Source organism: Dreissena polymorpha, chromosome 14 (assembly GCF_020536995.1).
Source record: "Dreissena polymorpha isolate Duluth1 chromosome 14, UMN_Dpol_1.0, whole genome shotgun sequence".
Lineage (NCBI taxonomy): Eukaryota > Metazoa > Mollusca > Bivalvia > Myida > Dreissenidae > Dreissena > Dreissena polymorpha.
Window position 1 is genome coordinate 48,875,628 of NC_068368.1, and position 14,943 is coordinate 48,890,570.

At 35.8% G+C, this 14,943-nt stretch overlaps 1 protein-coding gene across 2 annotated transcripts; it reads left to right on the forward strand.

The window, feature by feature from the left end:
* The first annotated feature begins 6,843 nt into the window (after positions 1–6,843).
* LOC127857541 (P2X purinoceptor 7-like) lies at positions 6,844–8,619 on the forward strand. Of its 2 annotated transcripts, XM_052393983.1 has the most exons (3): positions 6,844–7,135; positions 7,463–7,690; positions 8,306–8,619. In XM_052393983.1, exons 1-3 carry the CDS (start codon positions 6,954–6,956, stop codon positions 8,346–8,348), a joined length of 453 nt encoding a protein of 150 aa, XP_052249943.1. In that variant the 5' UTR covers positions 6,844–6,953; the 3' UTR covers positions 8,349–8,619. The 2 variants fall into 2 exon arrangements, with proteins under 2 accessions (XP_052249943.1, XP_052249942.1); XM_052393982.1 differs by lacking the exon at positions 6,844–7,135 and having other exon boundaries at positions 7,182–7,690.
* The last annotated feature ends 6,324 nt before the right edge of the window (positions 8,620–14,943 follow it).

The window sequence follows — 14,943 nt, forward strand, 5'->3', positions numbered from 1 at the left end:
ACGTGTAGAACGCCGTTTGGAAAGTTTGGGTGTATTTTGTGTTGTATAAATATATGAACATCACGTCAGGCGTAAATCGCGTGTTCAGTGGAGAAAAAAACGCCCCGATTAGACGTTATTTCATCATCTCTATAAATAGTAACAAATGCCAAAATGTATTTGATACTGAAGGAAATATCGTTGTATGTTTGTGTATCGTAAATATTTACCAGCATTTGCTTTAAAACTGGAATATACGGGATTATCGGGTAATTAGTGGCGATATTAACTGTATAATATGAACAAAATAAAACGTGTTTATATACGCATATTCAAACAATAGTTATAATAAGCTGATAATTAACAAAACTACAAATACGTCGTCACCGTCTTGATTATTGATGTGGCTTCAAACTGCTAATTTTCTCAGCTAAAATATAAAAGCGGAATCAACATGCAATTAATTTATAAATCCACCATATGCTGGAGCCTTGACCACTTGTATGTGCGAAAACATAATTACGTGACCTTGTTTATGTGTGAAATACATACGCTACGGGCGGGAAACAGACTTAATAATTGGCCAGACACATTAACTATGCTTACATGTATATGCTAATACAATCCGCGCACAATAAATTTATTATGATTTTAATTATTATTATAATTGTTCTTTCAAAATTTGTTAACTACATGTAGCTAATAATTTAAAAAAAAATTATTTCATGATCGCATCGACTCGGCATCATGTCGCGGACCGCGGCATGCCTCGGCGGACAGATGCGAAGTTTCACGGCGAAATGCGACTTCCGCCGCATACTGACGCGGCTTCAACGACTGACGCGGCATCGACTCGTTTCGCCTTGCCGCCGCGGATCGCGAAATACGTTTGTTCTGCTTTGGCTGTACTGTACCTATGAAGTTTCATGATCCTAGGCGTATGCGTTCTTGAGTCATCATCCGAAAACCATTTTACTATTTCGGGTCACTGTGACCTTGACCTTTGACCTAGTGACCTCAAAATCAATAGGGGTCATCTGCGAGTCATGATTAATCTACCCATGAAGTTTCATGATCCTAGGCGTATGCGTTCTTGAGTTATCATCCGGAAACCATTTTACTATATCGGGTCACCGTGACCTTGACCTTTGACCTAGTGACCTCAAAATCAATGGGAGTCATCTGCAAGTCATGATCAATCTACCCATGAAGTTTCATGATCCTAGGCTTATGCGTTCTTGAGTAATCATTCAAAAACCATTTTACTATTTCGGGTCACCGTGACCTTGACCTTTGACCTAGTGACCTCAAAATCAAAAGGGGTCATCTGCAAGTCATGATCAATCTACCTATGAAGTTTCATGATCCTAGGCCCAAGCGTTCTTGAGTTATCGTCTGACAACCACCTGGTGGACGGACCGACAGACTGACCGACAGACCAACATGAGCAAAGCAATATACCCCCTCTTCTTCGAAGGGGGGCATAAAAATATATACGTGGGCAGGTCAGATAACTATGTCCATTTAAAGCTTATTACTTCCCTTGACTTTGTTTTTTTGACCCTAGACCTTGAAGGATGATGTTCACCTTGAAATTTTACCACTCAAAATGTGCAGCTCCATGAGATACACATGCATGCCAAATATCAAGGTGCTATCTTCAATATTTAAAAAGTTATGGCCAATGTTAAAGTTTTTCGGACGGACAGACAGACTGACATACTGACTGACGGACAGTTCAACTGCTTTATGCCACCCTACTAGGCTCGATGGTTATGGACAAAAAGATTTTTTAAGTTTTTACAAAATAGGCCTTATATAAGCATATGTTCAATTTTGTGACCCCCGGGGCTGGGTCAAATTTGACCCCAGGGCTATAATTTGAAAAAACTAAGAAGAGAACTATTACATGTCACTACATAACAAATTTGGTGGCCCGATGCCATACGGTTATGGACAACAAGATTTTTAAGGTTTTCCCACAGTAGGCCTTATATAAGCATATGTTCAATATTGTGACCCTCTGGGCAGGGTCAAACTTGACCCCAGGGGCATAAATTAAACAAACTTGGTAGAGGACTATAATATGTCACTACATAGCATATTTGGTAGCCCTAGGCCCAATGGTTATGGACGAGAAAATTTGTAAAGTTTTCACAAAATAGACCCTATATAAGCGTATGTTCAATTTTGTGACCCCCAGGACAGGGTCAAATTTGACCCCAGGGGCATAATTTGAACAAACTTGGTAGAGGACTATTAGATGTCACTACATACCAAATTTGGTAGCCCTAGACCCAATGGTTATGGACAAGTAGATTTTAAAGTTTTCACAAAATAAGCCCTTTATAAGCATTTATTTAATTTTGTGACCCCCGGGGCAGTTTCAAATTTGACCCCAGGGGCATAATTTGAACAAATTAAGAAGAGAACTAAAACATGTCACTACATACCAAATTTGGTAGCCCTATGCCATACAATTATGGACAAAAAGATTTTTTTTAAAGTTTTCCCACAATAGGCCTTATATAAGCATATGTTCAATTTTGTGACCCTCGGGGCAGGGTCAAACTTGACCCCAGGGGCATAATTTGAACAAACTTGGTAGAGGACTACATAACAAATTTGGTAGCCCTAGGCCCAATGGATATGGACAAAAAAGATTTTTTAAGTTTTCACAAAAATAAGCATATATTCAATTTTGTGACACCCAGGGCGGGGTCAAATTTCTACAAGGTCAGAGGTCAAATATATGTGGCCAAAATCGCTCATTTGATGAGTACTTTCGCAATATTGAAGATAGCAACTTGATATTTGGCATGCATGTGTACATGTATCTCATGAAGCTGCACATTTTGAGTGGTGAAAGGTCAAGGTCATCCTTCAAGGTCAAATATATGGGTCAAAATTGCTCATGTAATGTCACTTCTGCAATATTGAAGCTAGCTATTTTATATTTGACATGCACGTGTATCTCATGGAGCTGCACATTTTGAGTGGTGAAGGGTCAAGGTCAAGGTCATCCTCCAAGGTCAAACGTCATATACGGGGACATAGTGTTTTACAAACACATCTTTTTTACCATATTTTCGCTTTTGTGTTATGAAAGAAATGTATGACATCTAGTGTATATTTCATGGACCAGGGTTTTTTATCTGATTTTGGGGAAAGGGCCTGGCCTTTTTTGAGGGGAAAAAAATCGTGCAAAACGTTGAATTTTGGGGGAAAATAAGGAAAGTCTAAAATAATCAATTTAACATATTTTACTGTTTATAAAACAAATTCAAGGCAACAAATAATTTAATTATGCAATATTTTTGTAGTTTCTACAGTGGACCAGGTTAACTTATGTATAAAAAGTAAAAAAAAAAAAAAAAAATTTTTTTTTTTTTTTTTTTTGAGGGGAAAATGAAATCTAGGGGAAAATTTACCAGCTGAGAGGAAAAAAAATCCGAGGCGAAAGGGCCGATTTTCGGCGGGTCCCAAAGAAGGAAAAAAACAAACTGTGGACTCAATTTCAGGTATTTGTTAATAGTACAAAATCAGAATCCTAGAAAGATAGCTAGTCACTTGATGGTAAAAGCTTACATGTAAAAGTCCTTGATCTATTTTTAGCCATTCGATGGACCCATGATGCGATATTATTGTTGTCCCTGTACAAGGAACACAAAGAGAAGTTTGATTCCTCAGCATTCAAGAAAAAGAACGTGTGGAAAATGATAGCTGAGCAGATAGCCGAAAAAGGAATTCATATGTCACGGGTGAAGCCTGTAACAATAAAGTCAGGCTGATGATGTTCCAGTAAAATCAGGGTTTTTTTCCACTTTTTTGGGAAGATAGCCCATGGCTTTGGAATTGGGAATTTTATCGGCATTTTCATGAAATTGGGACAATAAAATCATTAGCCTTTTTTTCCACATGAAAAGTCCACTGATTAGGGAAATACTAAATTTGATATAACTCTTTATAATCATTCAAATTAAAAGAACAAAATCATATAATACTTTGTTAGATGTAATTGAATTGAAATTGAGATAAAATACGGATAAGACTTCTTTCTAAAAAAAAAATTTTTTTTTTTGGAAAAATGGGATTTTTTTGCCACATTTTGGGAAAAAAGTATACTTTTTGGGATTGGGAACATAGCCGAATTTCGGCTATAAAATCGGGCCAAAAAAAACCCTGAAAATGCACACCATGTAATGCAACTTTTTTATATTTGTCTTACTTTAGATATAATGCAACTTTTTATTATATTTGTCTTACTTAAGAAACTAAAGGTTTTTGTTTAAATGTCTTGATTAGATTGGTTGAATGAAACAAATACACCTACAACTGAAAACGGATTATAGATGTCAATGTCATTGTCCATAAATGAAGTGTATCTATAATTATGTGTCAACTTAATACTAAATATATTCAACAAGACTATTGCCAAGCAATAAAAGTCCCATACCGGCTCCACCATTGTCAGAAATTCCACCATTGTCAGAATATTTTTTTTATTTATTGCCATAGCAACCAGAATTTTTGACATAGGAACAAAATGAAATGATGTGCATAATGTCCATTAGGGCTGTCACGATTCACCGGTATATCGGTAAATCGCGGTGCATGTCGTGAAAAAAATCGCACCGCGGTACGGTGTTGCCGCACCGGTTTTTTAAATATTATTATTTTAGCACAGATATAAATACATTACATAATTATTTTGATATAGATATCGTTTGGAAACTGTAGAAGCGATTCAAAAGGGCTAACTGAAACTGTAGAAGCGATTCAAAAGGGCTAACTAAATAATCCGTTAATATCCAGGTCAAGCAAGCGCTTCCACTGGTAGATGTTTAACTTTCACGTTTAAAATACGGCGATGTATGGGTCCGTACCTTTTTTGGAATTTGGGACAGATTTCCTTTGCAAATAAGTTCATAATTATCCAAAAGATGTTTATTCTATTTCTTATTTTCTTTCTTTAGTATATCGATCGTTCAAAGCATGGCACTTCTGAATCATGTTATCATAAGATTCTGAATAAGTCGAGGAAGAGTCAGAACGCTACGGATTTTCAATACTGGGCCTGCTGACTCTGCATTTTAGACATGCCCTTGAAGCGTTCGATTTACACAGATCGTAGTCACAGCTATTGTAAACAACATGGCGGACATTTTAGAAAAAGACGCGAATAACAATAACAATGACTACTTCTATCAAGTTTATTACAGTTTCTTTTACAGTTTCTAGTCATACTATGATACCAGTGTTTTCTGATTATTGAGTTTAATAAAGTTTGTAAAACTTGTTATTCTGCTGTTTTCTTCAGATACATATTCTGTAAAATATTGCGGTACGTACAGTGTTGCCGTACCACGATATACCGCGGTACGCTCACGGCGTATAGTGACAGCCCAAATGTCCATATTGCCATCTATCAATGATCCAAGTTTCGTGAAAAATTATTAAGAACTTTTTAAGTTATCGCAGGATCCAGAAAACCACCATTTTCAGCAGTATTTCGAGTCTGTTTGTTGCCATAGCAACCAGAATTTTTGACATAGGAACAAAATGAAATGACATGCATAGTGTCCATATTGCCCTCTATCCATGTTCCAAGTTTCATGAAAAAATATTAAGAACTTTTCAAGTTATCGCAGGATCCAGAAAAGTGTGACAGACTCACAGAGCGAAAGCCATAAGTCCCCTCCGGTGGTAGGGACTAATAAATGCATTATCCATTTTTTAAGACGAGTGTTGTTTTTTCAGGTACAAGAAGAAAGTTGACCAGCATGCCACTAGTGGGAGCGGGCGAAAAAGGTGGGAATATTTGCAAAGAATGAACAAGTTGCTTGCTGGGGATACAGCCATTAGACTAGCAATGTGTTTAATAAAAGAAACATTTTCAATTTTTTATTTCACTATTTTTGGAATTAGTCAGGGTCCTTTTGGATTGGGAATATTCGTTGTCGGAACACAGCCTATTGAACAGCCTGTTCCGTTTTAACAGCTCCAAGATGGAGGAGCAAATTGAATTATTTTTTTTATTTTTTTTTGACAACCTATAATTATGAAAGAAATTCAAATATATTCCAATCAAAAGAAAATATAGACATGTTAATCTTTAAAAACAGTTGGTTTGAAACGCAATTATCTTCCATTATTTCGAGATGGATATTCTTTCCTTTTTTTCAAATTTTTCCGCGGCTGTTATCCCCTTTATATTTATTCTGTCGCATTCCAGTTGCAGTGTGATACTTGTGGGAGGGATTTCCATTTCAAGCCTTACTGCGCACACGATGATCTTTATGAACCACACAACTATACAGCAATTGGCATTTTCCATCAGAATTAAAGTTGAATTTTCGGACTGTCCATCCGAATTTCATTTGTGGAATTGTAAACAATCATTTTGGATATTGTTTTCAGAATCGTGCACATTAATTTCAGATATTTGAAATCATGTTTGGGTGGTGGTTGCAATCGATAATTATTAGATATTTGCCAATTAGTTTGTTAGCGTAAACGTAAATGACATGCATTATTTCTAGGACGAAAAGGTTTGATCATGTTGATGGAATAAAAATCTGCTTCGTAAATGTAAAACGTAGCTGTTTATTTATATATTTATTCTCTTCATATTTATACCCGCATATATCCTGTCTTATCATTATGTTTAACTGTTTTCTTTTGTTTATTAGATGCCTGGACGTTATTGGTTTTTCAGTCAAGGTGGGATGCGCGTTATGCCGCCAAATAAGGAGCTATTTTAGCAAATGCTGCATTTGGGCCTGACGTGGTTATCCTCTGTTTAGGGGGAAATGACATATCCGCCAGGGAGCAGCCTCGTAGGATCGGGTGGTACATAGCAGAGTTGTGCCGGTGAATCAAGGCCATGGGCGTCGCTACCGTGGTGGTGGTAGACGTATGCAAGTGGTGGTCCTTCCCGTGACCACGCTCTCACTGCCCACCGCTTTGCTGCAATGGGTAGCTCCATAACTCACTACATGGCAAAGCATTTCCCAGTGGCATCAATGGTTTATGTACAGGAGGTTGGGCATTGGAGTTATGACGGGGTACATCTGAGTGAAGCGGGAGAGGCAGAATTCATGGAGAGTTTGAAACGGAAGCTGATCAAGGTTATGTTGCCTAAGGACTTGGAAGTGTAAGATAGAGCATATGTCTGTTACTTGTGTTTGAGTAAAGAATAAAATTGATTAAATGTTTTTTATCTGTCTCTTCAAAGTTAAACAGTATTATGTATTGTTATGTGCCATTAGTAGGCCCCTCAGCACTGCACACTCATGCCACTAAAGGCGGATCAGATAATTTACCAACAAAAATTAAGACGTTCGATTTGTTATCTTTAAAAAAAAATGATTGTGTAACAGTTTTTCATAACACTAAGATATCTTTTACAGTGGCACACTTTTTTGTTTTTATTTTTCCAGTCTGCATTGTGTGTAACATACTTGTAATAATTGTTTTGAAGGATGAGATCCATGCAATATCAAGGGAGGAGATTGGTGCAGACAGTAAGGATCAACCCAGGTCTGATGTTCTGCCTGTTCACGAGGCCTGCTGTTGCATCGGACGGCGGATTCCATCCACCAGGAGCCAGCAATACCCGCCTTGGTGTAGCTGCGGCCAATGCAGTGATATGCCAACTTCCGTTGAGCGTGTTTGCTGTGGGAAAAGAGTGTGCATCACTCACACCCCAGTAGGTGAAATAATGAAATATCAAGATTTAATTCAAACCGACTGTGTCCTAGAGCAGAAGCTGTGCTACAACATGATAAACTAGTACTGATTAAGAGAATGCCAAACAATATGGTCCCCTATCGGTGAAACTCCACCATTGTCAGATTATATATATATATATATATATATATATATATATATATATATATATATATATAAATATATATATATATATATATATATATATTTGTTGCCATAGCAACCAGAATTCTTGACGTAGGAACAAAATGAAATGGCCTGCATAATCTCTTTATTGCCATCTATCCATGACATTTTACGAAAAAATATGAAGAACTTTCAAAATTATCGCAGGATCCAGACAGATCACAAACCACAAGTCCCCTCCTGTTTCACTGGAAGGGGACAATAATATAAAACTTTTTGTGCAGAATATTGTTTTGTATTTTTCCATTTTTATGCATATTTGTTTATAAGTTTGAAAATTACTTCTGTTTTGATTGTTTTGTTAAGATTGTTAGTTTCCTTGTAAACAAATATATATTAAACCACATTCTTTATGGCTTTGTGTTTCACACCTATTTTTAACAAAATATTTCCTGTAATATATTTACAGAAATTCAACACCTTGGTATTGGATGAGCGTGTCTTGGCTCTAGGACGGTTGCTGCGTCGAAATATTCTTGTGTTCCCAGATGAACAACTGGGCGAAGAAGAAAACAACAACAATGTGGCCAATAGGTTTCATGCCTACATGAATTATACCCTTTGGAGGCATGGTCGTTTCAGCTCTGAAGTGAGGATTCCTATCTTGGCATGTGCTGTGTGGAAGATTAGTGACAAGTTCCCCCACCCATATGAGCAGTTCATCGGTTTCAAACCATCAGTGTAGAATTTTATCATCTAGAGTGTCTAATTTTATTTTTTTGTTGTGCTTAAATAAATAATTATCACTTTTTCTGTAGTTTGTATTTCATTTAGGTGCGTGTACTAATTTTTTTAATGGTTCATAAATTCAACGAAATGCAATAAAACTTACAAGTATTTAATTAGTTAAATATAGCACATAAACTATATTGCATATCGTCTGCATATTCCTTCTTTGTCTATATTGCCTGCGTTTTCCAACGATATCTATATTGACTGTAGTCTTATTTATAAGACGCGCATTTATAAGATGCGCAAAGAATTTAGAGATACTTTTTATATGGGCTAAATTCTTTGCAACGTCTTATCGGGGAAAAGTAAAAAATGTGTTGAAAACCAGAAAGTTCATCATCGATTTGCGTTAAATTGGAAAATAACATTACCAACTCATTTGGATTTAGTTCAGAAGTCCATTTTTACCTCAAATATCGTCGAAATGAAGTTGGAAAGGCATAAATTCTTCAGTTAAACTTCTGCTTAAATCGCAAACCAATCACTGACCTGTAGCCATGTCATGAAACTGATTTGAATATGAACCAATCAGAAGAAGGCATTACGGTGTAACGTGTACGCGTAATTTTATTTAACATGAGCTTTTAACACCGACTTTTACCTAACTAGATCTAGTATGCTAATCTTTGTCGATTTAATAAGCATATGTTCAAAACAGATATGGTGCAGTTTCTATTCACTGTTCTAAGATTCAGCAAGTTTTTATGCATGTCTTTTTCGCACCTCTGTCTGTATTGTTTAATTTACTTACATCCTACGTTACATAGGACGGTATACTGTACGATCTGTATCAAAATTATTTGTGTACAGTAAAAATATAAAAAATGTAATTTATTTCAGAACTTTTTAATTGTCAATTTAGAAAAAAAACAATGCTAAATTAATCCAGAAAAGTATAACATCGGTTTACTATGTAACGCTCTGCACCACAACAGACGAACGCAAACTGTATTTTACGCTGTTTATTCTCCCACTTTAAACCAGCTGCTTTAAATCGAGGTCGTGTTATCGAATTATATCTACACAGCGAGCGAATCCAGAGATATTGAAAAATTGAATAGTGGTTGGATTTAAATTGATCAGGCGTGCAAAATTCAAAGTATCATTACATAATTTCTATGGAGCATTATCAAGAAATGAATTATCTACACAGGTATGTAAATATTATTTCAATCCGTTGATATTAAGTGTCATATATCGGGGCTTGAATGTTGCACACAAATTTCTTGCGCAACAATATAGACAAAGAAGGAAAAATTCCCACCATTAATTTGGTCTTTCCACCTTTGTACGCTCCAAATATTACCCATATAAAAAGTAGCTTAATATTTGAGAGCGTCAATAATTTGGACTATATTGACTGCAACGATGTCTATATTGGCTGCGTTTTATGGCCCGATAATTAGTCAATATAAATTGCCGCCTACAGGGGTTTTTTTTACTAAGAAAGTGATGCCGATAATCGGCGTCTTCCCCTACCAGAATTTTTCCCCTAAAACTACCATTTCCCCTCCAAAAATATAATTTTTCACCAAAATATAATATTTTACCCTCAAAGAAATGTTTTTTTCTTTCTTTTGGGAAGTCGACACTTATCCTATTTGTATCATGTACAACGATCTCGCTCTCTCTCTCTCCCGACGAACACTCAAATCTTGGATTCCCAGTGATTCTATATATAGCTCTTAAATTACGTCATGGAAACTGGGCAACTAATCGTATTAATCATGTGACTATTTTACTGGATTCCGGTCTTGCGCGAGAAGGGTGATTTTTCAATTAATTACCGGAAACCAGTCGAGTTTTCATCCGGGTTATGTGAAAGCCAAGATGTGTATAAAAGTTAAAACAGAAAAAAAGTCTCACAATTGGCGTTCATACACGAACAAAATAAAACGTTCGGACTCGGAAAATATTAATTGCGTTGACGCATTTTTTAAGAATGAATCATCAAAAACCGTTGAAACCCAGCAGGATTCGGAGGTACATGTAATCAACATCGATTAATACTGTCGGATTATTGTGAAAGTGAAAGTAGACAATCGGCAGCTGCCGCACCTTTCCCTTCCAATACTGTAGCAGATCTAGATCGTCAACCCAGCCCCAGTTGAAAACATTTCCCATTATTAGATCTACCCCTGCAACTTTATTTAGGACTTTGACTTTAATATCATACTTGTTCATGTGTTTAAGAACAAAAAGGTCAGAGACATGTCTCTTTTTCTAAAAAAAAATCTGAAGTCTGTTGGCGAGTTATAGACATTGAAATGAACAGTTTTTATTTTTTCCCCAAATATGTCTTTTTCGCGCTCGATTTTCCCCTTTTAGTTTTACCCAGCGTCCAGCGTCTTCCCCTTTTTCTAAAAAAAAACCCTGGCCTAAGAGTCTTTTGATGATTTTTGCTTTGACAGACTCTTGGCGTCAATAGTCCACTCTATCTTTTTAATAGCGAGAGTTTTCCTTCTTTGTCTATATCGAGGCGCAAGGAATTTGGTGCGCAACATTCAAGCCCCGATATCAGACAGTTAATATCAACGGATTGCAATAATATTTACGTACCTGTGTAGATAATTCACTTCTCAATAATGTTCCGTAAGAATTATGTAATGACTCTTTCAATTTTGCACGCCTGACCAATTTAAATCAACACACTACTCACATTTTCAATTCCAATCGCTGTGCCCGCTGTATACGGCAGGTAGATTTTAATCGATAACGCAGCCTATTACACCGTAATGCCTTCTTCTGATTGGTTGATATTTAAATATTTCATAACATGGCGAGAGGTCAGTGATTGTATTGCGATTTAAGCAGAAGTTTAACTGAAACAAATTATGCCTTTTAACTTCAAATCGACGCTATTTGAGGTAAAAATGGACTAATTAACTAAAACTTTATGAGTTGGTAATGTTATTTTGCAATTTTAAGCATATTGATATAATAGTATTGTATTTATTTTTCGTTATGGTTTTTGCAGACCGGAGTTTCAGCGTTCAGATTTATTCTGAACGCGAATTATTTCAGCTAGCCCGATAATTTGCAGTCTGCGCTAAATGCCGCGTTTTATGCACACCCAGAAACAACATTATTCTGGCATGACGGCCTTCGAAAAAAAGGCTGATTTTTTAAATTATGTTTGACAATGCAAAAATAAAGAAAAGTCAATTACATGCACCAACAAAGAGAACCTACCGGGTATGCAGCTGGCTCTTCGTTAAAATTGAACAACTATTTGCACCAGTCCGTCTACAACACGTGATCGACTCATTCGCGGTTGTGGATACGATGGCCAAAAATGGAAGAATAAAGAGTATGACTAAATACCGAAAACAGTACTGTTTTCGCGAAAACAGTAACATGTACCGAAAACAGTTAGAATTCCCACCTTTACAGCGTGATAGTGGCGTTAAACTATAATTTTGATGAATATTTACAACAGTACGCATTTAAATGTACTCCTATAAATATGAGGTCGATTTACATCGACCTCATATCGTTTAACGTTATTTTGCAATAGCATCGTTCCGACATGAATTCATGTCGGAAGCTTTAATGGCATCAAATTCATATAACATCACAGAATAATCATGCAATAAATTATTAAACATAAAATATAAACATTATTTTACTAATTGCATTAGAAAAATGTTTATACAAACTTACAAGTAATGATAGTCCAGACCTTAAAACACTACCACTGTTCAAATTCCATATTGTTGCCATATAGCACTGTGTAAAATAAAAGTTGCATAATGTTACCTCATTGGTCGGTTATAAATACATTGTTTCTCTATATATAGTATTCGATTTAGACGAAAATAATAATTTACGTGGAATGTCATATTAGTTTTCCATTAAAACTTTGATCTTGCCGTGTGTGTTTATGGACGTTATTAATTATGTTATACTTATTTTTGTATTTCATTAAGAATAAGAACGTGTAGCCCTTTTTGATAACTGTTTTTAGCAAACGATTCGCGGCTTAATAAGACACGGAAAATAGTTTAAGCGACACTTTCATTTAAAGGTTTAATGTGAACAATATTAAATGAAACCTTTTTTCGGCGTATGCTGTATTAAGCCAGCCTTTCACCCTGACTTGACCTTTGTAAGTGTCCAATAATACTCAAATAAAATTTCCCGCGGCTAGGTACGAATGAGTACACTTCATTTATTCCATTGGCTGATTTGAGTAGAACACCAGAACATTGGAAACATATCCGCGTCTTTGTAACACTGTTTTACTGCATGAAACAAATTTATCTCTAATGAAAAGGCTCAATAGATAGAACAGTTTTACAATCAATTTTCGACATAAATACAGTTTGTGCGTTCACCTGTTATTTTCAGAGAATTACCAGCGCAAAAGCGTTTATACTAAAGGCTATGTTGTCATATTTAGTACTTACTTGCATTGCATTTCAACCCGCGAGGTTTCGGGTCATTTCGCGGCCATTTGTGAAAGTCAGAGTTTATATACAGTTCATCACCGGAGTTCGCAGAAGGGGTTGCGATCATTGTGTTACACCGGCCTTACTGACAATAACGTAGTGACTGTGATGCATTGCATTCCAATCCGCAAGGTATCAAGGTCAGTTTGCGGTCAGTTGCAGAAATCTTTATATAAACGCCGTCTCGTAAACTTTGTGCACTTGAAGTCTGTTTTGATCAGAAAGATACTAAATAAAGATATTCGGCGATATTATTGTGGTATGTCAATCATCGATTTTGAATATGGTTTCAACATTTGCATGATAAGGGCCAATTTTGATAATATTAATTAGAAATATTTATCCATTTAGACCAGTTTATTAAGCATGAGCACAATAATTCACTATACTATAAGTATGCAATTAAATAAGATTCGAGTATTGCCGGCTGACCTATATGCACTCGTTTATTTTCATGTTTCTTGTGTTTTTCTATTCTGTAAATATAGATATCTGAGTAATAATATCACATAAAGCAAAATAAGCCACGAAATCTGGCGCAACACCCCGTAATTGATTTGCTTATGATGTAGCTAAGAACTGCGCAGAAAAAAGGCATCCGCTCCTTTTTATCTCATAGAGATAACTTTTGATCGTTCATAAAAATCGACCACAATCAACGCCGTATATCTTTTTTAAAGATATTTCTTGTTGATATTAATATATTTTATTGACATGTTAAATTCGATACTTGAAAAGGTGTTTAGTCTTTAAAAAGATGTCGCTGATAGTGATCATTTCAATAACTGTTAATATGCTTAATGTTGTATAAGAAATTGAATAGTTTCACTGAGTTGTATTCACGCCTAAAATCCGATATCGTAAAACGCGCAACGGTTAAGAATAAGGTCTGAATAAGTTTAAGTATTCAGATTCGAATATCAGCAGCTATGCCAGCTGGGAAGCCCCGTTTTGGATTTAACAACCGCCAGCGAAACAACATACTTTTTTAAGTCTTGCACTTAGACTCCATGATCACAAGTATAGGTCCCTGCTGTGGCGTATGACACCATAGTGTTATTTAGTATTGGTCGGCACAGTAAATGATCATAACAAGATAATTGGTTTGTGCTGAACACAGGGGCAATAGAACCACAGATCTATCAATAAACAAGATTATTGAGATATCTTTTATTGAACACCGCGATAAAAATGCTCAAACAACGGACTCTAGATTACACGGATAAGAAACACGGCAACATTCTCAGAATCATCACTGCTATATGTGTAATCACCTAACAATTCGTCTAAAAATAATTTATATATTCGAGTTGAAGACGATTTACTGTTGTATAAGTCTGAATAAACTATCTGTCTGCCTGTCTAATTCTAAGCCGCCATCGTCCCAGTGAAAAAAAATCTGATTTTGAATAGTTGGACATGATGCCCTGATGTCAAAATACGAAATGACCCGCGTAACACCGACCGTGATTTTCAAGAATCTTTAAAAAATTGATAATTTAAGGTAAATAACATTTCATATAATTATACATAATTCCCTCGTTGATAATTAACAGCAAACGATGAATGTTTTTGACACCCATTTTATTTCAAGTATGCATGCAAAGCCGAATAAAATCGAGAGGGTCCGCTATATACGCTGTTTCATCATAAATTTAACACCCTTTCTGTGTTATAAACAAGAGCTGAAATCGTTAATTTATTAAGATTTATTTATAATAAGCTTTATTGATATGTTTCATGAACAAAATACTACAATATATTCCATAAAAAATATAATAATCATGGCAAAGGAAATTCAATGGCCGGCTTCTAAACAAAAGCATAATCGCCAAAACCGTAGCATCAGTTCAGTGCGTTAGGA

Bases quoted from the DNA above. Each gene is read 5' to 3' on its own strand.
- LOC127857541 (XM_052393982.1), top strand. From the start codon at position 7,229: ATGTATTGTTATGTGCCATTAGTAGGCCCCTCAGCACTGCACACTCAT. The intron at 7,691-8,305 runs GTAGGTGAAATA...ATATATTTACAG, and splicing joins TGTGCATCACTCACACCCCA to AAATTCAACACCTTGGTATT.